The sequence below is a fragment of the Mesoplodon mirus genome (assembly GCF_964341445.2).
Source record: "Mesoplodon mirus genome assembly, chromosome: 17".
NCBI classification, from domain to species: domain Eukaryota; kingdom Metazoa; phylum Chordata; class Mammalia; order Artiodactyla; family Ziphiidae; genus Mesoplodon; species Mesoplodon mirus.
In genome coordinates this window covers 7,544,143-7,571,500 of record NC_138993.1, presented here as the reverse complement: position 1 = coordinate 7,571,500, position 27,358 = coordinate 7,544,143, and the positions used below count along the sequence as shown (strand labels likewise).

Sequence of the window (27,358 nt, the reverse complement as noted above, 5' to 3'; positions counted from 1 at the left end):
CCTAGACTCCTGAGCACACCCTGCTGTCTTCCAAATTGTGCTCTTTTTGTCAAGGGACAGCAGGTGTGACAGTGGTTGGACCACTACGAATCTGTACCTGATACGGGCAATGGCTCAACACACATACTTTATTAAGTATTACCAGCCAGTGACTCATGAACTCATGCACTTACTTATTCATTTGTTCTACTAATATTTGGGGACCCTACGATGGGTCTGGCATCCTCTTAGGCTCTGACACTGAGTTACAGCACATTTTATTTTATTTTATTTTATTTTTATTTTTTTTTTGCAGTACACGGGCCTCTCACTGTTGTGGCCTCTCCCGTTGCGGAGCACAGGCTCCGGACGCGCAGGCTCAGCGGCCATGGCTCACGGGCCCAGCCGCTCCGCGGCATGTGGGATCTTCCCAGACCAGGGCCGAACCCGCGTCCCCTGCATCAGCAGGCGGACTCTCAACCACTGTGCCACCAGGGAAGCCCTACAGCACATTTTAAACTGAATGATACAAAGAGTGCTGGGCACGATGCTAGCACATAAAGATACCAACCTAGTTCTCATGGGGTGCGGGTAGGGGGCACACGTTCAACAAAAGATTCTTAAGGAAACAAAAGATTCTTAAGGAAGTCTGTTTGTCCATAGGAAGGACTGCTTGTTTGTTTTTGCATTTATCCCCAATTTATTTATCTCATTAAAACTGTTAGAAAAAAATCTTAATCTCATACGACTCACGCCTACTGTCCCCTACGATACATCACCATACAGGACGTTAATTTTTGAGTTCCCAAATAGTCTGAGCCATTGGATGCCTGCTATGTGCCAGCCTCTAAGCTTGGCACAGGAAAAGCAAAATAAATAGGAACATTCAAGAGCTGATGGTTTAGTGGGGATGGGTGGCACATACTAAAAACACCTTGACATTGTGTTATGGATTTGCTGTGGTTGACACGTGCATAGGGTGCTATGCTGGGGGTCAGGGGCAACACTAGACCAACCTGGAAAAGGCAGCCTTCAGTTGTGTCCTGTCTCCTTCTTTGTTTAGTGGTATTTTTTGCCACTTAAATATTTTCGAATAATACATGAAAATATAAATAAGAGATTAACACTTACTCCAAATCTCTTCACCCAGAGATAATCACACTTGACCACTGGTGACCTTCCAGGTATGTGTGTGTGTGTGTGTGTGTGTGTGAAGACAGCGTATTTTTTTATCATCATCATTAAGGTCAAGGAAAACAAAGCAGTTATTCAACTGTAGCAATTTACCCACGTAAAACTCAACCACCAGCCTCACATATGTGTCTGCATTTTATTTTAGGAAAACATAAATCGGGTCACAAAACATCTTCGGAAAGCAGGATAAGTAAGAAACACACAGACGGGATCTGAAGAGCAAATCTGGTGCCACCATCATGTTCCAGGGTGGAGCTGACATGAAGATATTCTCTTCCAGGAAAAGTGAGGTTCACTCAAGCTGCAAAGCCCAGGGGGTCATCAGATTTACAGCATCGTTTAAAGGGTTGAGTTATGATGGCTTCTAGGTATTGATTAGCTGAGCACACCCACCCGGAATTCAGTTAGGGAATGAGAAGGAGCGGGGAGATGGTGGTGGTGACTGTCTTGATGTAGTTTTCAAAGTCACTTCCGAAAAAGAGGATGAGGAAATAGTTGACTATCCCAGCCAGGGACATGAGGAACAGGAACAGGATGATGCGTTTCCCAAATATGTAGCCAGGTGTGCTGGAAAGAAAGTAAATAGAAAACTGTAGAAGCAGCACAAATGATACCAATTTAACAAAAAATATTATCACTTTGAGATACAGCGGGTTTAAATTACAGCTCCTTTTACTCTAGAATGCTCCATTTACTTCATATGATGGATGGAAGTGTCTTAGCTACTATTAGTCATTGAATCTATTTCAAAACCAAGCTAAAGGAACCTCAAACCCATCACCATTAGGGCTCTTCTCTCCGGCTTCTCTGTGCCATCGGAATGCCAGCTCCTGGATGGCATGAAGGTGGTGGCTTCTGCTGGTCAGCAGGGTTCTGACCGGGGACTGGGAACCCATGGGCTGCCTAAGAGGAGCTGTGCTGGCCAATGTGTGGAATGCAGGACTTTCAGTGCCTCTATGTGAGAAGGATGGTTTCAATGAGCCAAGAAGGCTGGTGGAATCTAAGAGGTGCTTTGGCCTCTGAGGGCTCCATCTAGTCTCCTGAGGCTGCCTGGGAATAACTCACGCTCGCACTAAAGAGGGCCGACCCCCAGCGCTGGAAGGCAGGCCCTTACAATCTAAGTGAATCCGGGGAGGGAGACTTTTCCTCGCCTTCTGTCAGAGGCTCGAAATCCTAAGCCACTTAGACAGAGCATCAGCTGGTGTCAGGAGGCGTCTCCCCAGTGACATGTAACCACCTAGCTGTGCACAGGGGCTGCCCTGGCTTCCTCTCTCCCCTGCAGCATCCTCCTATGATGGCTGTGGCTGGTCCATATGTGCAGCACTGGCATGTTTGGAAAGTCCAGCCAAGTGAGCTCTAAGGCTGTTAGTAAAGACCCCGGCGAGGGGCCCCTGTGGCAATCAGGGGTGCTCCCTGAGATCAGCCAGCTCAGCTAAACAGATGCCTTAATGCTGCTTGGCCCTTGTTTGCTACAGTCAGAGAGCAGAATGTGGCATCCATAGGTTCGACATTAGAAATTTTATCTTTTTGAAAGGGACCCCCAAGGTTCATAAGGCAACTCCTGATATTCCTGTGTCGAGAAGTTGAAAATCATTCCACCGTTGAGTATGAACGTCCTCGCTGCCCACAGTGTCCCGTGGACCCGCAGCACGGAAACTTGTTGGAAATGCAGAATCCCAGGTCCCTCCCCAGATCCACTGGGTCAGAGTCTGTGCCACTGACAAGCTCCCTCTGTGACTCCTGGGCCCAGTAAAGTCTGGGAGGCACTGCCAGCTCCTTAGCCGGCTGTGTTCCTCTCTCCTTGGTTTCCTGTTCACAGTCCTGCTCATGAAGTGACACATTCTAGCTCTTTGTTGGGGAAAAAAAAGTTTGGTCCCAAAAGAGAGTGTCATGAGCTGAATTGTATCCCCTGCATTCATGTGTTGAAGTTCCTAAACCCCAGTACTGCAGAATGACTATTTAGAAAGAGGGTCTTTAAAGAGGGGTAATTAAGATCAAATGAGGTCACTGGGGTGGACCCTAACTCACCATAACTGGTGTTCTTATAAAAAGAGGTGAGGACATGGACATGCACAGAGGGAAGACCACTGAAGACAAAGGGAGAAGACGGCTGTCTGCAAGCCAAGGAGAGAGACCTCAGAGGAAACCAACACTCCTGACATCTTCGTCTTGGACTTCCAGCCTCCAGAACTGTGAGAAAATGCATTTCTGTTGTTTAAGCCCCCCAGTCTGTGGCACTTTGTTATGGTGGTCCTCAAAGACAAATACAGAGAATTGCCTGCTAATGCTGATAAGGAATTGAAAAGAAAGCAAAGGAGTCTATTTTTCAGCCAGAGAATAGAGGCTTCTGAGAAATTAAATTGTTAAAAGTCAAATATTGTAGTGACTCAGATTTATCACATGAATGAGGCCACCATATGCTCATTACAGAAACAAGGAAAAGTGATTTGTGAAGCTATTTCAGAACGTGCTCAAGATAAATCTGTGGTGAAGGATGAAACAGGAGTACCTCCTGATGAAACAGTGGTGTTCTTGATTTGGGTAGGATATTTCTAAGGATTCGAGGCGTATCTCCCCTAAGGAGATGGGTCTATGGTGCTGTAACTCTTCCCAGACAAGAACTCAGCACGCTGCCATGTGCAGGGCTAAGTGTGAACAGGGGGGTCCCCAGCTCCGGCCTTTCATTCACTGTATTTTTAAGTCTCAAGCTTGGAGATAGGCTTTTGAAAACCGTGTCCATTATCATTTCTGTAAGCTCAATATTTGGGGTCCTGCACGGTGCCCCTGACTCTGGGAGGTTGCCAGGTCTCTGCCATGCTTACTGTTATCACCTCACAACTGACACAGTACCTGCTCAGAGCAGGTGGTCAGTAAAGGTCCTGAATGATGCTGAGTGAACGAGGGGGGCGTGGGCAATGAGGAGAAGGTGGGCTTGGGTAACCCGAATTCACAGGCCTCGAGTCGCAGCCAATCTTTGCCCAAACCAGCTCTGAGCTGAGAACTTCAAATTGCAAAGAGGAATTTAGTGGGAGCTCCAACAGGGAACAGGGCTCTGAGGGACAAACAGATAGAGCAGCCTAGATGCAAGGCGGGTGATAAAAGGCAGAGAGTCTTGTAACATCATGCCAACTGCCATTGAGTTTGGGCCCAGATAGTAGCTCAGAATGAAAGGGGAAGAAACTAAAATTCATCCTACACTGCAGTGTCGTTAAGGATGCTACTGATGACCTAATCAGGACAGGGAGAAAGGGGTCACCGTGTCAGGAGAAGGACTGAGAATAAGAGCCATAACTTCTAGGAGTAAAGGAGGGAGATGTAAAATCCTTGCAGGGCAGCTTGAAGCCGGAAGGCGAAGCTTTGGTGAGGGAGATACCTCAAGGAGTGACTTACCTACCCACTGGACCAAAAATGACACTGGAACTTCTGCAGGGAGCAGACCCAAGAGATGATCTAGAGCCCAAGGGAGAAAGGTCTGGGGAAGGAGCTCACTGAGCAGTAACCTCCATGTGTTGGTGAAGCCAAGAACTAAAGCAGGTCCGGAGGGCATTAAGGCGTCTGCAGAGTCCAAGGGTGACACAGCCCAGGGACAGAAGGTGGGGGAAGGAGAGGAGTCCACAACAGAAGATGGATTAGCAAGTAGTTTCTAGAAGGCAGAATTAAAAACCCCCTTGACCTGGGGACTTCCCTGGTGGCCCAGCGGTTAAGACTCTGCACTCCCAATGCAGGGGGCATGGGTTCGATCGCTGGTCAGGAAACTAAGATCTGGCATGCCCCACGGCACAGAAAAAAAAAAAATCCCCTTGACATGACCACAGAGGCCCTCAGGCTCACTGCTACCTCAGGCTATATTTTGGTCTAAATTAGGATCAGACACTTCATCTAGTGTATATCATTTCTGCCGATGACAACTGCCCAGAACACTGTGTTGAGAAAGTATTGTGAGGCCATGCTTGGTCTCGGCGGGAAGGAGCCCCATGATGATTAGTAATGCATATGCAGGGGTGGTGAGAAGGGTCCAGAACTGGCACAGACCGTGGGCTAAGGGGCGATGGGATCTTCCTCCTACCACCTAATGGGGGAGACCAGGGAGGGATTTAAGAGCATAGGCCTCATTTCAATGAGGTCCGGAGATGTGTCCATTTTTAAGTCTATATCCTGTTGTTTATTCTTGTTCATTCCCTAGTAGTGACCACCTTTGAAATGAAAAGAGCCTGTGGGTAAATGGGCATATTTCATCATGTCCCACAGAGCGTCTTGGAATTAAAGCAACTTTAAGGGAGTTCCCTGGTGGTCCAGTGGTTAGGACTCCATGCTTTCACTGCCGTGGCTCCGGGTTCAATCCCTGGTCCCGCAAGCCACACGGCGTGGCCAAAAAAATTTAAAAATTAAAGCAACTTTAAAATCTCAGGCAAGGGCTTCCCTGGTGGCGCAGTGGTTGGGAGTCCGCCTGCCAATGTAGAGGACATGGGTTCGTGCCCCGGTCCGGGGGGATCCCGCATGCCGCGGAGTGGCTGGGCCCGTGAGCCATGGCCGCTGAGCCTGCGTGTCCGGAGCCTATGCTCCACAGCGGGGAAGGCCACAGCAGTGAGAGGCCCGCGTACCGCCAAAAAAAAAAAAAAAAAATCTCAGGCAAGTGGTGACGGATACAGAGGAGACCAGTGACTGGGCTGAATTCCTGGCACTTTGGGGGAGGAAGATGGGACTTTGGGAGAGCCAGCCGGGAGAGCAGGGCCCCTCATTTCACTGATAGTTACTCTGCCGCCTTCGACTCTGGACAACAGGTAAACCTCTGGGGAAAGGCAGAATAGAGGTTTTCCAGGATAAAGAAGGATAAAGAATATCACTGAGGACAGCGTTGATAAGGATGTGAGAGGTAATGGAGTTGTGGGTTTAGAGGATAAATAAAAACGTCGCTAGAGAGGAATGAGGGGGAGGTGAGCTTGGAGGAGACTCGCTGGGGCACCAGCATTCCTCTCCGGCTGCAGCTGACCATCCAACCACCCGAAATCACTCAGCTTTGCAGGCCCCCAGGTTCCCCAGAAGCAGTGTTTTCACCTGGTGACCTTCTGGGATGGCACTGCCTTCATCACCGCCGAAGGAGGCTCTCTGAACGGAGAGTCCCTTATCCACTAGAGGGGGCGCTATTGCGAGAGTCAGAGAGAAGTGAAGCCACACAAGGGAGAGACATGGAGCGGGAGGCTGGGGTCAGCATGTGGGCGGAGCTCCCAGAGCATCTTCCTGGCCTTCAAAGCCCATCAGGAATTCTGATCACTCAGGAACTGGTGGAAATTGTAACTCAAACATTTCTTCTTCAAGTATTATCATTCATTTTACTAAAATCCAGTCTTCCCAACCCAGGTCTAGGGAAAGTACAGTTGCCGCTTTGGGCAACGTCTGTAAGCAGCGCAGGGGTGACTCTATCCACTGGCTCCATCTGATGCCTGCTAGCGCATCTAACTGTCTCAACATTCTTTCTGAGGGTCCCCGGATGATCTGTTACTCAAGAGAGCTCCTCACAAGGTGCAAGCTTTCATTCTCGTTTCTCTAGGCGAACAATGAAATGTTTCACTCACTGGAGGCTTTGGGAAGCCAGACAGAGACCGTCATTCAAGCCCCAGACTCTGCAGGGTGGGAGTAGAGGGTGTGGGGTTGCAAAGAATGCGTTAAAGCATCCTTTGTGAGCCCAGCACCGAGTGGAGGAATTTTTAAATGGGAAAACTAGTCAAGGGCCCCAGCTGTATTTCAGAACCAGCAAAGCTCAGGGAGAAAAGGATGAGGGACCCTAGTCGACCTCTGCCCTCCCACCCTGAGTGGTCCCACAGGGCCTTAAATGGTAGACAGAATACCGTTGTGAATGATCACTCTTCCAGCTGGAAAAGTACAACTCCCTGCACGGTTCTTAAACAGTCCCAGTGGCCTACCTCTGCGTTCTCTCCCCCAGGTAGCCAACAAAGTACTTTTGCCTCACAAACAGGTACATCAGTCCGGCGAAAGCTGCAGGAGCTAAGTGGAGAAAGGAAAACACCTCGTGTTAGTGTCGCTGACCCCAAAGCATGCTAAGTTAACCCAATATTAATACAGTCATTATGCAATCAATGTTGGTCACCAAATTGAGCAGAGGCCTCAGCTTCTGCCAGTCGGGGCCGATGTGAAGTTCAGCAAAGAGCCTGCAGCTGGAAGAAACCTGAGGTCTTTAATAATAGTCATGTTGTGAAGTAAGTCAGAAACAGAAAAACAAATACCGCATGCTAACACATATATATGGGATCTAAAAAAAAAAAAAGGTTCTGAAGAACCATGGGCAAGACAGGAATAAAGATGCAGATGTAGAGAATGGACTTGAGGACATGGGGAGGGGGAAGGGTAAGCTGGGACGAAGTGAGAGAGTGGCATGGACTTATATACACAACCAAATGTAAAATAGATAGCTAGTGGGAAGCAGCCGCATAGCACAGGGAGATCAGCTCGGTGCTTTGTGACCACCTAGAGGGGTGGGATAGGGAGGGTGAGAGGGAGACACTAGAGGGAGGAGATATGGGGACATATGTATACGTATAGCTGATTCACTTTGTTATAAAGCAGAAACTAACACACCATTGTAAAGCAATTATACTCCAATAAAGATGTTAAAAAAAAACTCAACAGAAAAAATAAAACGAAACAATCTAATTAGAAATTTAACAAAAGACATGAAAGATATTTCAGCAAAGGGCGTGTACAAATGGCAAAAAAAAAAAAGCACATGAAGATTACTCTCATTAGACATTATAAGGAAGCACAAATTAAAACTATAATGAGACATCACTACACGCCTATCAGAATGGCTAACAAAAAATAATGATAACACCAAACACTGATGAGGATACATATTGCTGGTGGGAATGTGAAATGTTAGTCTGGTAAAGACTTCAAGAATTTCCTACAAAACTAAGCATGGAATTACCATATGGTACAGCAACTGTACACTTGGGCATTTATCTCAGAGAAATAAAAAATTATGTTCACATAAAAAAAAAATAATAATAGTCATGTTACCCTGTATTGGCATCACGGTGTAGTTTACAAAGTCTTTTCAAACCCTTCATCTAATTTGAATCCTTTTCACATGACTGATATAATCTTTTCTATTTCCAGATGTGGAAACATGGGCTCCATTGGCCAAGGGGCTTGTGTAAGACTGTCAGCTTGTAAATGTGTGTGTGTGTGTGTGTTTGGGAGGAGAGCTGGACTTGAACCCAGAGCCCTGCTCTGAAGCTGGTTCTCTTCAAAGTACACCCTTCACCTGTGGGCCTCCAGGAATTGCGATGCGCAACCTTTTCTGAACAATTGTTACAGTTCAGGAAAGATCTCTGGGGAAAGAAATGCCCTTTGCATTCCAGCCAAATAACCCCATGGAGTCCTGAACACTTGGAGCTGAGAGTTAGGAAACCCAGCCCCACCAGGACTATTACGACCTGGAGCTAATGCTTAACTCATTCCACATCTGGACAAAGGGCTGATTCCAGCTTTCCTACCTATCAGAAATTAATATGCGGGTGAAACAGAAGCATGGGTATAAAAGCTCTGTGAAAACCCCCCAGCATTATTCAAATACCAAATTAAGTGCATTAACCGAGCACTTTTTATGTGTCACCTACTGCCCGAGGCATACCGGGTACTCTGGTCTCCGATCCTCTCTTCTCTGAAGGTCACAAAGTTGTCACAATTCACAATTTGCCTTGGACAAAGTCTTTCCTGGTTGGTCCCTTCCAGGTGGCTATGCTCTAACTTACCGGCCCATCTCTCTTTCACTGGGAGCTAAGGTGAACATGACCTAAAAGAAATCAGGGTGCCAAGTGGCTGAACTCATCACCCATATGCAGGGAATGGTGCCCACCTCTGGTGTGGACCTGGGCTGCTTGGAACACCAGGAGAGGTGTCGTGGATTCAAATCTAGGGTCTAAAATTCTCAGGTTTGAGCAAGTTCTCCTGGGGTCTGGGTTCCTGCTCTGTAAAGTGATGGGTTTGGGCTGGGGCTCCTTTCACCTAAAAAATTCTACAATCTACCATATTCATAGGAAGTGATGATTATTGAACAGGGGTGACTGACACTTCTGTCTCCCAGCAATGCCAACACTTGTTTTGGCAGAAAATGCATATTTCCAGGACCCTGAAACCCCTTCCAACTCCCTTTGTATTTAACTAACCAGAACAACTCCAGATTCACCTGTATCAAGTATCGTCTAAGGCATAAAAGGAATCATCACTCCTACTCTAAGTGTAGTTTGACTTGATTTTTCAAGTGATGCCAGACATGTTTCTTGTTAAACTGAGGACAGAAAGTGGGAAATAAAGAGTGAGCTTACTGACTGCCTTACAGCGCACATGATATTCCTGAAGTGGTTTCTGCTACCATCCCTCACCTCTCTTCTCTCTCACTGCACCTTATTCTTTTCCTTCATGGCATGTCTCACTCTTGGCAAAAATTTATCCATTCATTTATTTTCTATGGTCCATCTCGCCAACTGCTGTGTGCTTCACCACCATCTCTGTTTTATTTATCGCTGTGTATCCAGGGACAGGGCTTGGCACATAGTAGGTGTTCAATGTATATTTTTATAGAAATAAATAAAGAGGATACTTGTGAAAAATCCAGGATTTAGCCGGAAAGACCTTGGCTCCCATCCTGGCTCTGTTACTGAGCTGAGCAACCTTGAAAAAGTCACTTTATGTCCCTGAACCAAAGGGTCCTCAAAGGTAACAGGGGGAAATAATATCCACTTTACCTACTTTATAGAATGAGTGAAGGCCAGAGGACACTAGTGGCCTTTTCTCACGCACCACTGGGCCACAGCATGGAAGCCGGCCAGGTCATGCCGAGCCTTCACCAGACACAGTGCCAGTCTCCAAAGGGGACCAAAAATACCACAGAGGGACTCCCCTGGCGGTCCAGTGGTTAAGACTCTGTGCTTCCAATGAAGGGGGCGCGGGTTCGATCCCTGGTCTGGGAATTAGGATTCCACATGCCGCGTGGCACGGTCCAAAAAAAAAAAAAAACCCACCACTCGGGTTTCCATTTAATTTTAAATCAACTCTGGGTGTCAACTTGCTGAAGTCAAGACCGTGGGCTGCTAAGAACCGGGGAGGCTGGAGACCTGGTCCGACGAAGGACCACATGCAGAAGCCCATTAGCAGGACAGCCAAGTGACAGCTGGCCCAGAATAGACCCCTCGGGCGTTCTCATTTAGAATGCCCTTGTATCTGAGTTAACACTGCTTAAGGATTCTGAGTCACATTTAGCCTTAAACCACCCTTGTCAGCGCAGCCACTCTCCACCAGCCACCAGGGGGGCAGCATTAGCGTTGCATTACCGCAGGGCACCGCGCGGGCACCCCGCCCGCTGAAACATGGCGTCCGGAGGGTCTCGCCTCTCCAGGGCTTCATGGATTGGAGCTGGAGGGCAGGCAAAGCCTTTTCAGCAAAAAGCATGCACTCGAATCTCCGGGTGATGCATCATGTTTCAGAAAGAGAACACACAAGAAGCCTGGGTTACCTTGGCTGCAGAGGAGCCCGGCGCTCCAGAGCATGACAAGGAAGGTGGGGTACGCATCGACACAGTTCTGGCTGTAGAATAAATACACAAGGGGAAACATCAGAAGACACGTTACTGCAGTGCAGTCTGAAAATTACCTGAAACCCCGAATTAATAATCACTCTCGCGCACAGCACAAACCCCATTCATAATTCCACTGACCTTTACCTGATAAGATGTCAGAAACAGACAGTGGTGTGTGTAAAGCTGACACGTGTTCGGAATCCATCCGCTCCCTTCCTCGGTGAAGCCGATCGGAGACCCACTTTCTTGATGGACTCGCCTTGGCAGGATTCCTGTTCCCGGTTACGCCAAAGCGCTTCTTGGAATTGAAAAGTGAGCGCCGCGGACAGCAGGGCTGGGCGGCAGTCAGGGTCGGGGCAGCAGGGAAGAGGGACCCGACTAAGAAACCTTCAGGTCAGACACACAAGTCAGCCCAGACACGCGGGCCAGGCTGAGGAAGGCAAGGCGAGCCTCAAGCATTAGAGGGACCAGGGTCGGTTCAGCAAAGCTGGTGCTCCCGGCGTTATCTTGCTGCTGGAGCAATGGCTTTGTGCAGGGCTCAGTCCTCACCCTCGTGTTGGTGTCTTACACCCTTGGTCTCCTTTAAACTCAGGCAATCCTGTGAGCATACATGGTGACTACATGCGTTTCCTGTGGCTGCTGGGACAACTAGCCACAAGCTCAGTGGCTTAAAACAAGACACATTGATTATCTGGAGGTCAGAAGTCTGAAATCGGTCTCATTGGACCAAAATGAAGGTGTCCGCATGGCTGCATTCCTTCTGGAGATGCATCGCTTCTGTTTCCTTGCTTTTCCCAGCTTCTAGAGATGGCCTGCATTCCTTGGCTTGTGGACCCTTCCAACCTCAAAACCAGCAATGTCTGATCATGTCTTCTTTGCGACACCAACTCTTCTGCCTCCTTCTTCAACATTTGAAGGACCCTTGTGATTACATTGGGTCCCACCCAGATAATCCAGAATAATCTCTTAAATTGAACTTCAATTCAGCTGGTTAGCAACCTTGATTCCTGCTTGCCATGTAACATAACCCATTCACATGTTCCCGAGATTAGGATGTGAACACCTTTGTGGGCCATTATTCGGCCTACCACAATTAGTCTCATGTTTCAGATGAGAAACTGAATCTTGGAGAAGTTGAATAACTTGCCCAGGGTCACCCAGCTACAGAGTAGCAAAGCCAGGATTCACAGCCTGGTCAGTACGACTCTAAAACCAGGTGTGTTATCTCTTCGACTCTACAGGCACACCTCAGAAATAGTGTGGGTTCAGTTCCACACCACCACGATGAAGCAAATACCGGATAAAGCAAGTCACAGGAATGTTTTTGTTTCCCAGTACACATAAAAGTGATGTTTATGCTATACTGTAGTCCAATATATGTGCAATAGCATTATGTCTAAAAAACAAGGTACATACCTTAATTTAAAAATGTTATTGCTAAAAAATGGTAACCATCATGTGACAATGCAGGGCTGCTGCAAACCTTCAATTTGTAAAAAAAAAACCAAAACAAAAAATCCACAGTATTTGTGAAGCACAATAAAAAGAGGTATGCCTGCACTAAAGCAAACAGCAAGTGTTCTCTTGAGTTTACAGCCTAGATCAGAACAATCAATATGCACGTCCATGGAAACACAACACAAGAAGACTCAAAAGAGGAGGGGCAATGCAATAGAGCGGGAAGGATTTGGTGACTAGGATTTCGTCCCCCACCTGACATTAACCTGCTGTTTGTCACTGGCAAAGCAATCTCTCTGGACTTAGTTTCCTTACCAGTAAAACTAAGAGACTGATACAGAATAACTCTGAGATCCACTTAAGCTCTAAGAGTCGATGGTCTAATGTACTGGTTCTCAAGGTGTGGCCCCTGGATCAGCAACGTCAGAATCACCACAGAACTTGTTGGAAATGCAAATGTTAATGCCTTCCTTGGACCTAAGGAATTAAAAACTCTGAGGGCGGACCCAGCAAGAGTTTTAACAGCCCTCCAGGTGATTCTGATACATACTCAAGTTTTAGAACCACTGGTCTAAGGTAATTCGAACTGTATAGGTAAAAGCAAAGATGCAATTTTCAAATTACATTTGGCCTTTTATCCAAATTCCTTCTTTGGATTCTTCATCTGGATCCTTCCTGATCTGTTTCTCATAAAGTTCCCTAAAAATCAGCCTTGAAGCCTCGTTCAAACCGATAGGATCTCATGATTCAGTTGGTACCACTGAGAACCCTGGAATGACCAGCCTTTGGGCTGTCCCCGGCAGAGAACCCAGAGGTTGGGTCACAGGGGCCTTCAGACCTTTCTAATGGTCAAAAAATCCTTTACTGGAGAAGTTAACAAATGGAAAAGGTAAGAAACCAATGTACCCTGTCCTGGATAGACACAGGAGAGCCAGAAGAGCCCAGATGACACTGCTGGGGGCTCTGGATACCCAGGATTTCCAATGATCTATGGACACAGTAAGAACTCCGAAGGGCGGGAGTCCCTTACAAATCTGCCATTTGGGGTGAAGCACTTACTGAGTAACAAGCCCGAAAGTGATAACTGTAGCAGCCGCAAAGCAAATGCATCACGTCTATTCTTACACCTCATTAGAGACACAAAACTGCAGACTCAGGACTGAGAAAAGATCCATCTCCCAGTTTCAGAAAACTAGAGAGAAAATTCCTTTCTTTAGTTGAATAATGTTCCATGTCTGATGGGATCTAATACCTAACGCTCCAACAGTTTGAAAATCTATTAATATCAAAGCTCTCCCCTGCTTCCTCTCATTCTCAAGCTTCTGTTTTGTTTGTTTTGAAGTTGTGATTTTGTCTGGGTGATGCAAAATTTTTAAAAATTCTTTATTGTCCAAGGGATGTGCTCATAGAGAGAAGTGTCTAGTGATGTGGCATTAGATCAGCCATTCAATCATTCCTGCCTCTTATATCAAGTCACCATGGGCCCTGGTACAACACAGTCTGCCTGGAATTGAATGAAATTCTCCCAACTCTAAGAAAATGGGCTCTTCTCTGGATTTCCAGAATACGCCCAGAGTCCTAACCTCCATTCTGGCTCAAGCCAGTCCCTCTCCCCATCCAGGACCTCTGACACATCTTCCATCCACAGCTGCGTGCACACATGCCCCTCCTCGCCAGAGGGCCGCTGCTGGGCTGAACTCAAGCAGCTTTTGTCCTTTGGTCAGTGATAGAGCTGCCTTTAGAGACCTTAGAGGTCACTCGTGTGGTCCCTAAAGTCACAAAGCCTGGGTCCCACTCGGGGCTGCCACTTTTTTTTTTTCAGTATTAAAATGTTTAACTTTATATTGTCTTTACCACCTTTTATCTTCTTCTTTTTTTTTAACATAGAGTATAATTACTTTACCATGGTGTGTTAGTTTCTGCTTTATAACAAAGTGAATCAGCTATACATATACATATATCCCCATATCTCCTCCCTCTTGCATCTCCCTCCCACCCTCCCTATCCCACCCCCTAGGTAGTCACAAAGCACTGAGCTGATCTCCCTGTGCTATGCAGCTGCTTCCCACTAGCTATCTATTTCACATTTGGTAGTGTACATATGGACATGCCACTCTCTCACTTCGTCCCAGCTTACCCTTCCCCCTCCCCGTGTCCTCAAGTCCATTCTGTATGTCTGCATCTTTATTCCTGTCCTGCCCCTAGGTTCTTCATAACCTTTTTTTTTTTTTTTTAGATTCCATGTATATGTGTTAGCATACGGTATTTGTTTTTCTCTTCCTGGCTTACTTCACTCTGTATGACAGACTCTAGGTCCATCCACCTCACTACAAATAACTCCATTTCATTTCGTTTTATGGCTGAGTAATATTCCATTGTTGTATGTGCCACATCTTCTTTATCCATTCATCTGTTGATGGACACTTCGGTTGCTTCCATGTCCTGGCTATTGTAAGTAAAGCTGCAATAAACATTGTGGTACATGACTCTTTTTGAATTATGGTTTTCTCTAGGTATATGCCCAGTAGTGGGATGCCTGTGTCATATGGTAGTTCTATTTTTAGTACTTTAAGGAACCTCCATACTGTTCTCCCTAGTGGCTGTATCAATTTACGTTCCCACCAAAAATGCAAGAGGGTTCCCTTTTCTCCACACCCTCTCCAGCATTTATTCTTTGTAGATTTTTTGATGATGGCCATTCTGACTGGTGTGAGGTGATACCACATTGCAGTTTTGATTTGCATTTCTCTAATGATTAGTGATGCTGAGCATTCTTTCATGTGTTTGTTGGCAATCTGTATATCTTCTTTGGAGAAATGTCTATTTAGGTCTTCTGCCCATTTTTGGATTGGGTTGTTTGTTTTTTTGATATTGAACTGCATAGGCTGCTTGTAAATTTTGGAGATTAATCCTTTGTTGGTTGCTTCAAAATATAGGCAAATATTTTCTCCCATTCTGAGGGGTGTCTTTTCATCTTGTTTATGGTTTCCTTTGCTGTGCAAAAGCTTTTAACTTTCATTAGGTCCCATTTATTTATTTTTGCTTTTATTTCCATTTCTCTAGGAGGTGGGTCAAAAAGGATCTTGCTGTGATTTATGTCAGAGTGTTCTGCTTATGTTTTCCCCTTAGAGTTTTATAGTGTCTGGCCTTACATCTAGTTCTTTAATCCATTTTAGGTTTATTTTTGTGTATGGTGTTAGGGAGTGTTCTAATTTCATTCTTTTACATGTAGCTGTCCAGTTTTCCCAGCACCACTTATTGAAGAGGCTGTCTTTTCTCCATTATATGTCCTTGCCTCCTTTATCAAAAATAAGGTGACCATATGTGTGTGGGTTTACCTCTGGGCTTTCTATCCTGTTCCATTGATCTATATTTCTGTTTTTGTACTAGTACCATACTATTTTGATTACTGTAGCTTTGCAGTATAGTCTGAAGTCTGGGAGCCTGATTCTTCCAGCCCCATTTTTCTTTCCCAGTATTGCTTTGGCTATTCACGGTCTTTTGTGCTTCCATACAAATTGTGAAATTTTTTGTTCTAGTTCTGTGAAAAATGCCATTGGTAGTTTGATAGGGATTGCATTGAAACTGTAGATTGTTTTGGGTGGTATAGTCATTTTCACAATGTTGATTCTTCCAATCCAAGAACATGGTATATCTCTCCATCTGTTTGTATTGTCTTTAATTTCTTTCATCAGTATCTTACAGTTTTCTGCATACAGGTCTTTTGTCTCCTCAGATAGGTTTATTCCTAGGTATTTTATCTTTTTGTTGCAATGGTAAATGGGAGCATTTCCTTCTTGTTCAGATTTTTCATCATCAGTGTATAGGAATGCAAGAGATTTCTGTGCATTAATTTTGTATCCTGCTACTTTACCAAATTCATTGATTAGCTCTAGTAGTTTTCTGGTAGCGTCTTTAGGATTCTCTATGTATAGTATCAAGTCTTCTGCAAACAGTGACAGTTTACTTCTTTGCTGATTTGGATTCCATTTATTTCTTTTTCTTCTCTCATTGCTGTGGCTAAAACTTCCAAAACTATGTTGAATAATAGTGCTGAGAGTGGGCAACCTTTTCTTGTTCCTGATCTTAGTGGAAATGGTTTCAGTTTTTCACCACTGAGAACCATGTTGGCTGTGGGTTTGTCATATATGGCCTTTATTATGTTGAGGTAAGTTCCCTCTAAGCCTACTTTCTGGAGGGTTTTTATCATAAACGGGTGTTGAATTTTGTCAAAAGCTTTTTCTGCATCTATTGAGATGATCATATGGTTTTTATTCTTCAATTTGTTAATATGGTTTATCACATTGATTGATTTATGTATATTGAAGAATCCTGCAACCCTGGTATAAGTCCCTGCTACTTGGAAGTGAGTCCAGTGGAGGGAGAAGGGACCTCAGGGTGTCATTTACCAAACTGCATCTTGTGAAACACTAAACCTTTGATATGCTCTAGAAAAAAAAAAAAGGAGGGGTGTCTGTAGTTAAATAAGACCTCCCCTTCTTATAGAACCAAGAATCACAGTGTCTTAGTACTTTAAAGTTTCTCAAAAGTCTTGCTGTACAGAACTTATTCTTTTCTTTAACACCTGTTAACAGCCCATGAACTTGTAATCTATGGGTCACATTTTGGAAAATGACACATCTGCAGAGACCCATCTTCTCTCCACAACCTGTGCTCACCCACACTCATGGAGAAGAATCTTAGGTCAGTTAACTGAGACTTTTCTCCAAAAATCAAACTTTGACGGCTCTGGCTGTGCTGGGAACAGGACTTTGATCTATGTTTTAGACACATGAAGACAGAGTCAAGGTCGAGATCCTTTTAACTCTCAAACCCTGACTCAGCTCTGCCCTCGAGGGAGATGGGTGGTAGCGCAGCCCACTAACCGAGGCTGAGTCTGAGCTGAAGGCCTCACCTGGCTGGGACGTCTGTTTACCAACAGCCCCCAAATCTTGAACTCTCTGGATCACTCAACAGTCATACTTTATGCTGACAAACATGCATCAGCCCTTTCACTCCACCAGCATCATTTATTCTTTCTGCTATTTTTCCCCTTATACAGTCTTTAAACATTTATGATCCCACACCCCATCAACCAAGAGTTTTGATCATGCAACCCTATGACGGGTGTATTTATGTACAAATTATATACACATCCTTCTCTCAATCTGTATATTAAAATTGAGTAAAGTTCAATTTCCTATTTTTTAGATAGCAATATAAAATACATGTTCTTTTCTTCTCACACCCCTACAGCTCTTCTTGTACCCCTCTTTGGTGCTTTTGGAGGCCCCTGGAGAAGCTATCACTGGGGATGACTTTCTACCGGGCTATCACATAAGGCCCTTCCTGGTAGCTTCCTGGCTCGGGCACGCAGACCGGGGGCTCCTGGCGTCGCCAGCAGGCGGCAGCCTCTGTGCTGATCTTCAGCACCGTCCACAACCCACCCCAGGCACACACAGGGCGCTGCCAGCTGGGTCAGGGAGGAAGTAGTCTTTGTAACAAAACCACAGCAGTGTCTGGGCAACCTTTTAATTACAGAAAATCCCCCTCCGCTCCCCCCTCCCCCCAAAGCTCCGACCTCTCCACAGCTCTCTCTCCCCCCATCCCTCTCTCGGGGGGGTAAGTGGGAAAGTCACGTGGGTTTGGGAGCTGGGTGGCAGCACCCATGCGGTGGGGACCCCCAGGCGGCACCAATCACCCACCACTCTCCTCTAGCGCCTTCGGACGTCAGGGATGCCACCTGGAGGCTGGCAGCGGGGACCAGGCGTCAGCGAGGCGTCTTCTGAGAAGCAGGGCTAGTGCACTCCTGGGGGAGATGGCAGACACCAGGCGGCCTGGCCTGGCCCGGTTCTTCTTCATTTCCGGCAGGATGGAAACTTAGCTTCTCACCCGGTACCGAGAAATTCCGCCGCATGCAGCCCTGCGCCACTTCTCCAGACGGGCCCGGCTGTGCCCCTAAGAACACGGGGCAGCCGGTGAGAATGTAGTGATCTGGGCGGGAAGAAGCTTCCCTTTCCCAACAGGTAGAATGGCATTCACGTTCTTTTGGATTCCATGTGCGGGGAGGTTCTGGCGTTACCCCTGATGGAGGACACTGTCCTTGCCCCTCTTGCGCTCTTGCACGTGGGTGTGTCTGAGGGGCCCTCTCCCATCTCCCCTGCAAACAGCACAGAGGGGCTGCGGGCACCGCACACACTCTCCTCCACGTCCTGTAAACGTGAACATCTAATATGGCTTAAATTGCGCCCTTACGCTTCTTCAACGGATTCTGAGAATTAACCCACCGCAGGTCCGAATCTTAAGATGGAAATCTCCCTGTAAGTAGTTCAGGAAGGGATTTCCTCGGAATCAGACTGCGCAGCAGTGCTGGGTCTGAGGGGCTGGGGCCCACGGGAGACAGAGGGGCCTCGAGGGGCTGCATTGGCTTGTGCTATTCCTGCCGTTGCTTGTGTGGCCACGACTCCCACTCTGGAAGGATCTCTGGAGACATCCAAGTCACCTCCAAACTGAGACTGAAGGCCAGCTCAGAGCTTCAGCCTCCCTTTCTCACAGGCCAATCACAGGCTCAGAGAAGCAGGTGACAGGCCGCTGGCTGAACCCTCTGTCTGAATGCTTCAGCAGAGAGGAAAATGGATGTTGGATTTGCATCCCAAATAGCACCCGCCTCCTTCACTGAGTTCTTCAGGTGTTTTCAAACAGCTTTTCATTCAGAAGTAAAGCAGGAGAGGTGGGGAAGCCATTGCATAATTCCCCCATTCTCTCCGTTCTGGTTGCTCCATGAGACCTGGCTTAGGAAACGCACTAGAGTCCCCTCCAGACCCCACCAAGGGGACCTGAGGGGCTGCAGGCAGCTGCCAGCTGGTCCTGCCTGTTGCTTCCGAAGCCGGCTGGTGAGCAATGGCTGGATTTCCCGGCAGCCCCTCTGGACTAACGCCCCAGAAAATCAGTCAACTCCACGACTGAATGACTGGCTGAGAGGTTCCCGAACAGGCGGAGCTCCAACCCACCATCTCACAGCCCGGCTTCCTCTCTTTACACACCACCACTTGCTAAGATGAGGAAAAGTGCCCCCAAAGTCTCCTAGGTGAAGTTCAAGCTTCCCTGGGAACCCCGCCTCCCCCACCTTTGGAAGGTTGGCCCAGACAGACGTGCAGCCCTGTGCCCAGGCCCCCTCTCTGTCAGTTAGCAGTGTCAGGGTTTGGACTCACTTGGCAGTGTAGACCCGTTCGAAGGCAAGTGTCCCCGTCCTCTGGAAGCTCCACCCATTATGGGTCTTGCTTTCGTGCTCCACCTTGTGGGCAAAGAACCCTGCCAGGGGGAAAGGTTTGGATTTGGTTTATAACGGGGAACATTCACGAGCCTGGTATCCCATTATTTTACTAGAATGTTAGACGGTTCCTTAACTTGACATCTAAAGAGCCCTAAATGTCCTCCATCAAATGTAACTGAGCAAAAGTCTATTCAGCAGCTACCCTCCATTAATCACTGCATTTGGTGTCGGTGACTCAATGGTGAGCAAGACACGACCCGCACTTTCAAGGATCCGACAGTCGGAAGAAATAGACAACCAAGTAAAGAAATTACACTACAGAGGGACTTGTGCTAAGATCAGATTGAGTGAGAATACAGAGCCATCGAGGGTCAAAGGGGGCAACTTAATTCAGTGTTTGGGACACAGAAGGATTCCTAGAGGAAGTGATATTTAAGATAAAATCTGAAGAACAAGTGTGGCAAGCAGAGGAGACCACTCCACTCTAGTGTAATGGAACGTGCAAAGGTCCAGAGGCAAGAACCTCTGGGGGTCAGTACATCCAGCTTATTGGTGGTGGGGAATGGGAAGTGGAACCTGGTACAATTACAGATGAGACCAAAGAGGTAGGTGGTGAATTGTTCTTTCAATGACATTTCTCTATTATCACTTGCCATGTGCCAGACACTCAGCTTACGTCTGAGAACAAAACACACAAAGAGCCTTGGCCTGAGGAGCTTACATTCTGGCGAGGATACAAGAAGAGAAGACAGACCACACACAGTAAACAAAATGCAAAAATTAGAATGACACAGTGTGCCAAGCTGTAGACAAAAGAGAAGGCACAGCACGACAGGGGCCGCTGGGGGTGCAGACAGGGTGGCCGGAGGGAGCCCCAGGGAGAAAGCAGTAAGTGAACCAAGGCTGAAGAAGACGGTGGCTGAGAAGTGCCTGCCGGACTTGGCAGCATGACCGTGACCTTGATGAGAGCCACGTTAAGAACTTCTGAATTTACTTCCATCTTGAGAGCAACAAGGAGTTACTGGCAGATGTAAGTTGAGGAGCGGCATCGCCAGAAAGCCACTGTGTCTTTAGCATGGTGAGTGTTTAAAGGGGTGAGACCCAGGACAGGGGAAAGACAGAAGGGAGCTGGTTAGGGTGATGCTTGTGGGATTAAGAGATGCTGAGGGGACCGAATCTGCAGGCTGGATGGTGGGGATGGTGGGATAAAGGTCTCTCCCTCTCTCTCTCTCTCTCTCTCACCCCTCCTATTTTATTCCTTTCCTCCTATTTCAAGAGTGAGAAAGGGAAAAGGGTGATTGTCAGGGACCCACTCACAGGGTTTCTTTCCATCAACTTCCTCTTAGGCTCCTCAAAAAGACATAAAAAGGATGCCTTATCCATTGTGTACATGAATAAAAGTCTTCACGTTTTCCTTTTTGTCAAAAGTACATTCCTCTCCTAGAACTGTGCCCGTTTTGAGCAGAGCTGCAGGGCTGGCTTGTCTGAAGGCCCTCTGTTAGGCATTGGACATATGCTCCTGTATTGGGCCTGGCACCAGCTCTGTGAAGTGGGTGGTACTGTCCCCACTTTGTAGACAAGGGCCCTATGGCTCAGGGAGGTTAAATAATTTTCTCAGAGTCACTCCACCGGGGAGCAGGGAGGTTGGGACTCAACTCCAGCTGGGCATTCAAGGGTGTGTCACATAGAAGCTCCTACTGTCACATAGACGCTCACTTCAGGGATTCCATCAACTACATAGGGTTTAAGTATCCAACTGTCCACTCTGGACGTCCCTTCTTACAATAGAATACAGTGGAAAATTCTGATCATTGTCTTTCCAGAACCCAAGGTGACACCGCTTGCCCCTGAACATGTAAACAGGGACCGTAATAAGAAAGTCTGAGGTTATTTCTGCAACGAACTGCACGGCGTGGCCGTCCTTCTCCGAGTCTGCCTCTCTTCTTCCTCTCCTTGCCCAAGAGCAAACTCCTTCCTCTTTTCCAAGCCTTAGCCCTCCACCTGCAACCCTGACGCTGCTTCTGCCACCCTCTTCAGGTCTTTGTTCATCAGTGTTTGCCCCATTTCCTGAACCTTCAGTCTCTGTTTCCCTCCTAATCTTTACCTTTGAAACACACTCAGATCTTTCCTACCCTCAAAACAAAACAAAAACAGGCCTGCCTTAGTCCTGTATCCCACTAGGGTCTACCTCCCCCTCCTTCTAAGCTAAACGTGAAAGAGTTGGGCCACCTTTGTCCACTCCTCCAAACACTGACACTCCAACTCCTATTTTCCTTGACCACGTTACAGAAACTATGCGTGCAAAGACCACTCACACGCTTCTCTTGGCTGGCTGCTAACGTCAGGCCAAACCAGAGAGACAGAGAGAGACACGGAGAGAGAAGGCTGCAAACGGTGACCAAGAACTTACCACATGCTGGTCTCTGCTGGCTACTCTACCTGTGTTAATGATCTCAGGCAATACCTTCAACCATCACACATAGAAGATATTAGTAACTCCATCTCTCTGTTGAGGAAACTGGTGGTCAGAGAAGGTAAATAACTTTCTCAGGATCACATAAAAAGCTCTTGAGATTTTCATTAAGTTAGTATGAGCCAGCAGTGTGATACAAAAGAACAATCCACACATCCGTTATTTTAACAGAACTGGTGTCTGAATCTCGGGAACAGTTTCCCTGCATGGAAAACACCCACCTGCATCTTAGAAAGAACATGGCAAGTTGGGGAGTGGGGTAGGAGGGGGAACCCAATGACAAGGGACTCTGGAAACCAAGTCATAGGAGGAATGATACATTGAAGAAGGGATGTTACAGGTGACTTTGTAAACACAGAAGCAGCAGGCACAGTCTCAGCTTTTCCAAAGAACAGACACACCAGTGGATAGAAATTATAAGGCAGCAGATTTCAGTTCCATATAAGAGAGAGCTTCCTGAGTAGTGAGCGTTTGAATGAATGAATTCGAGACAAAATACACTGTGTAAAGGTCTACCCTTTGGAGTAGGTTTGAATCCCAGTTTCACCATTACTGGCTCTGGAACCTCCAACCAATGGTCTAACCTCTCCAAGCTCCACTTTGCTTACCTGTGAATTAAGCCAGGACATGGAAGCAACCTAAGTGTCCATTGACAGGTGAATGGATAAAGAAGATGTGGCACATATATACAATGAATATTACTCAGCCACAAAAAGAAACGAAATTGAGTTATTTGTAGTGAGGTGGATGGACCTAGAGTCTGTCATACAGAGGGAAGTAAGTCAGAAAGAGAAAAACAAATACCGTATGTTAACACATATATATGGAATCTAAAAAAAAAAAAAAAGGTTCTGAGGAACCTAGGGGCAGGACAGGAATAAAGATGCAGACATAGAGAACAGACTTGAGGACACGGGGAGTGGGAAGGGTAAGCTGGGACAAAGTGAGAGAGTGGCATGGACATATATACACTCCCAAATGTAAAATAGATAGCTAGTGGGAAGCAGCCGCATAGCACAGGGAGATCAGCTCAGTGCTTTGTGACCACATAGAGGGGTGGGATATGGAGGGTGGGTGGGAGACGCAAGAGGGAGGGGATATGGGGATATATGTTTATGTATAGCTGATTCACTTTGTTACACAGCAGAAACTACCACACCATTGTAAAGCAATTATACTCCAATAAAGATGTTAAAAAATTTTAAAAATAAAAAGCAAAGCAATATAATACTATATATTTCATAGGGTGCAAGGATTAAATGAGATAATATTATGCCCAGCACCATACTTGACACAAAGCAAATTCTCAATACACTTAACAATGGGAAGGGCAAGGCCAGTGCGTTGTGAGCCCCCGTCAGGGGAGTGTTCAGCAGGGGCTCTTGAGGATGCTGTAAAGAAGACTTCTGCGGTCACCATTCAGGCCTCCGCGCACGAGGCCCGGGTCCCTCCCCTCAGCTCACCCTCTCCTCCCCATCTAATTAGTTTGGCTTCCTATGGAAATCACTTTCTCTAAATCTGTGTTTCCCAGGTTTGCTTCATGGCAAAGCTGCTGGCACCTTGGCCAAGAAGTTGGAGGCCCTCTGGATGCTACGCATAGGAAATCCATCTCTCTACACTCCCTGGGAAACCAGGCTTTGGTAGTTCTGGTCCAGGTCCCTTGGAACGAGGTACTTTAAACTTGGTCTGCATTTCCAAACGTATGTTCTGCTGGATCAAGCTGGAAGAGGGCCACGAGTTCAAAGATCTTGATGACTAACGAGCGTCAGGGAGGCAGAGGAGGAGGTTCCACCAGGCGGGTGGGCTCTGGCCCTACCCCTGGGGAATCGGGCTCACACAATGTACCGAGAGTGCAGAGCTCTCCAACACTGTCACAGACACGGGGACTGACCTCCTTGTCTTGGGACAAGGACAAAGTGCGCCATGCCTGGCAACAACATGTAAATAGTTCCTAAAGCTAACAGAAAGGGTATCAAATGTAATTGGGGGTGGGGCCAGAGTTTTTGCATATTTTCCACCCTCAGTAAGGTAGACCTGTGGCTGCAACATCGAGGTTAATTAGAATTGCAGAGAGAAGTTCTGGACCTACAACTGGACCTTTGTGTTTGCCTAAAAACTCAATGGTGAAAACAGGTAGAGCTGTTACCTTCCAAGTCATTTGCATTGTTCTTGTTCCCCTGCACGGGCACATTTAACAGTTAGAAACAACAAGTCCTCACAGGGTGATGTCTGCATCACACCACGGAGCCCTGGTCTCTGCCTCAGAGGGGAGCAGGGCTGATCCTAAGCCTCTGAGCGGGAGGCAAGGGCTCCTTCTGTGGCTTCAAAAGGGCAGCAGCATGTCTTCTCCCCCGAGCATGGGTGGGACAACGCTGTGAAAGGGAATTGGGGGGACTGGATGGGGAGGGACAGAGGCTGTGATGCTGGGGCCGTGCTCTCCACACGCTGCACGTGCACCCCAATCATCTGTGTGCCCAGGAGGAAAAGTCTCCAGCCCGAAGCAGTAGCTGGTCCACACTTGTCTCTCCCCCACCAGGAAGCCTCTTCAGTTCATGGGACTGTGTCAGGGAGACCACTGTGCCCTGTCGTTATCTATCTGAAATGGCTGGCCGAAAGACTGCGGTTCAAACTCAGACATGTGGCCATCTGTAATCTCTCCTCCCCCCTTGCACCAAAGAAGAAGACTTAATCTCATCTGCCAAAAATAACTAGAAATCTCATCGTCCACCTCAAGTCTGCTCCGGGTTTGCTGTGCTTCTATGGAAAAGCCCAGGACCCCCTGGACAGACCAGGGCCAGGGCCTGGGGCATCTCAAGAGAGATGAAAAGAGTCTGTTCTCACAGGAGGAGACCCTCCAGCTTCCCCCGACTCAGCCTGGACCAACAGGGAGCTACCAAAAGTTTCCTTTTTCTTAGCCTACAGGTGACAGGTGAAGACAGCCCAGCTGCAATTAGTATAACCCAGTGTCTGGGTGAACATATATCTGATTGTCCCTTTCCAGCCTTCCTGCCCTCCAACTGGTCTCTGGCCACAGTAATTCATAGTTAAAATGCTGATTGCAGACACTCCAGTGACGGGTTTTGTACAGCTTGCTGCCCTGGCCCTACAGACATGATTAATCATCCCCATTAACGTGAAAGGACGATTGGGAGAAGGAAAAACCTAAATTCACGCAGGAAGGCTCAAACCCCTATACATTCAAATAAAGATACAAATACAGATAAAGACAAAAGTGTACATACACACACACACACAACTGTGTAAGCCTGACTTTCAAACAACTAGAAACAAAATCTACCCTGAGGGAGGGGATTCCCTTACCGTTCTGGACCACACTGATGAGGGTGACGATGGCCAGCAGGACAATACCGCCCAGGGTTTCGTAATCCATGTTTGTTTCAGGCTCCCAGCAAGGACTGCTCAGCTCTGTGGCACCCCAGGCCTTCACTGTGCAGGAAGGGGAAGTGAGGGCCGGACTCTGCCTTTCATCATTAGAATTTCCAAACGTCCCAGCACAATTACAGGGCTTCATCTTCTTCCTTTTTTTTTTTTTTAAATAGCCACCAAAGTACCCTGGCTCAGCGTGTCCTGCCAGAAGAAGCAGGGCTCGGGAGAGAGGCAGGAAGGCAAGAAAAAGTGAAGCATGTTTTTTATTTATTGAGCACCAAAAAGATCTCTGTCCAGAGTACTGTCTTTCTTTCTTTCCTTGAATTCCCAGGAAAAAAATAACTACTTGACACAGGGCAGGGTCCAAAGTAGCAGCCAAGTAATAAGCCCTGGATGAATGAATGAATGATGAGGAGGTGGACGGCTGATGCCTCTGTTTCCACAGGAAACAAGCAACAAGAGAATTAAAACTAAACCAAAGAACTTAGATAAGGAGCAGAAAGGGGGTCTCCCAGGAAAACTTCCACACAGGAAGGGCTGTTAACCACTGCAGCTGGCTTCTCTGAGGTAATTCCTGAGCTACTTCCCTGGAATCTTCACAGCATCATAATAAGAGTCGAGAGAAGGTGTAAGAGGGAACCTGCTGAGGGAGGGAGGTGGTGGCCTGGCATCTTACAGGACAGTTTTCTTCCCTCGGAAGTTACACAGAAAATGCAAGATTCTGCAAACTTCATCCCAGGCTCAACATCTATTTGGCAGTGATGAAGAAGAGCTTTTATCAAAACCTCACTTTGAAAGAGAACATTGGGGGACTTCCCTGGCAGTCCAGTGGTTAAGATTCCGCGATCCCAATGCAGGGGGCACGGGTTCGATCCCTGGTCGGGGAACTAAGATCCCCGCATGCCACACAGCCAGAAAAAAAAACAACAACAACAAGAAGAAAGAAAGTAAAAAGAAAGAGAACATTGGCCACTCTACTTAGTGGCAGCAGGATTTGCATCTTGCTGTGGGAGAGGCCAGCACGGGGAAGAGATCACACAGGCCTCATACCTAAAGCAGCTGAGGCCAGCTTGAGTGAAAGAGGTCCATGGGGGTCCATGGAGGACCCAAGCGTCTGGAGCTTGGATGCACAGAGGCCAGGAGCAAGGGCAGCCCTGGCTGGTCATGATGCTCTTGAGAACTCCCGTTGGGTGCCTGGGGCACTTCACAACGTGTGGAGTCTTTACAAGATTGGTTAGGGGCTGGGCACTAGCAAGATCTGTGTATTCACCTGAACGAGATCTTATTTGTAGGTGTCAGGGAACGCTTAGGTCCCAGTAGACAAGGGGTCTGGTCCCCATAAAGTGTTAGCCCTTCTAAGACCTCTGCTGTCTTAGTGACAGTGCATCAGAAGTGAAGGCCAGGCCCCTTGAAAAGTACTCTAGTTGCAAACAATAGAAACTTAGCTCAAGCTAGCTTGGGCAAAAAAGGGAAATTTATTGACTCAAAGAATCCAAGGAACTGAACAACCAAACACTGAAAAGAGCGGAGATGAGGCTGGGCCTCTCAAACGGAGTCTCTGTCTCAGTCTCTCTCCTTCTCTCTCCACTTTCTCACAACTCGGCAGCCATGTTCTCTCTGCAGACCAGTTTTCTCCACACAGTGGAAAATACCTCCACCTCCAACTCTGGAGTTTTATGTCTTTCAGTTCTGTCACCTGTAAAGGGCTGACTCTTCTCAGTGAACTATTAGGACAATCCCATTGGCCCAGGCTGGTCAGATATCTACTCCTAGGACCACCAGACGGCAGGAAAATGAAAGGACCTGGTGCTTTCCACAGTTGTCACATGGTTGAGGGACACTGTTCCATAAAGAAAGACTGGGCAGGGTAGGGGCGGGGTGAGGAGTGCCCGATGCGTCTGCTGCCATGTTGTGACTGTTCACCACTTATATCCCAGATTTTAAATGCCCAGCTTTAAAGAATTCTCTGTATCTTACAGCCTGATGTCTTTAAGGCTCA

General features: G+C 47.1%; 1 protein-coding gene across 1 annotated transcript; it reads right to left on the bottom strand.

The window, feature by feature from the left end:
- Nucleotides 1-1,303: 1,303 nt before the first annotated feature.
- On the bottom strand, nt 1,304-25,690 carry ALOX5AP (arachidonate 5-lipoxygenase activating protein). The gene is made up of 5 exons (XM_082602332.1): nt 25,294-25,690; nt 19,438-19,537; nt 10,706-10,776; nt 7,095-7,176; nt 1,304-1,740 (listed from the first exon to the last, which is right to left on the bottom strand). Exons 1-5 carry the CDS (start codon nt 25,502-25,504, stop codon nt 1,578-1,580), a joined length of 627 nt encoding a protein of 208 aa, XP_082458458.1. The 5' UTR covers nt 25,505-25,690; the 3' UTR covers nt 1,304-1,577.
- Between the last annotated feature and the right edge of the window lie 1,668 nt (nt 25,691-27,358).

What these genes read in the sequence shown, in the direction of transcription:
- ALOX5AP (XM_082602332.1), bottom strand. Translation starts at nt 25,504, where the DNA reads ATGAAGCCCTGTAATTGTGCTGGGACGTTTGGAAATTCTAATGATGAA. An exon ending in CATCAGTGTGGTCCAGAACG is followed by an intron (nt 19,538 to 25,293) that starts GTAAGGGAATCC and finishes TCCCCCTGGCAG; the next exon opens with GGTTCTTTGCCCACAAGGTG. An exon ending in CGGGCTCCTCTGCAGCCAAG is followed by an intron (nt 7,177 to 10,705) that starts GTAACCCAGGCT and finishes TTCTCCACTTAG; the next exon opens with CTCCTGCAGCTTTCGCCGGA.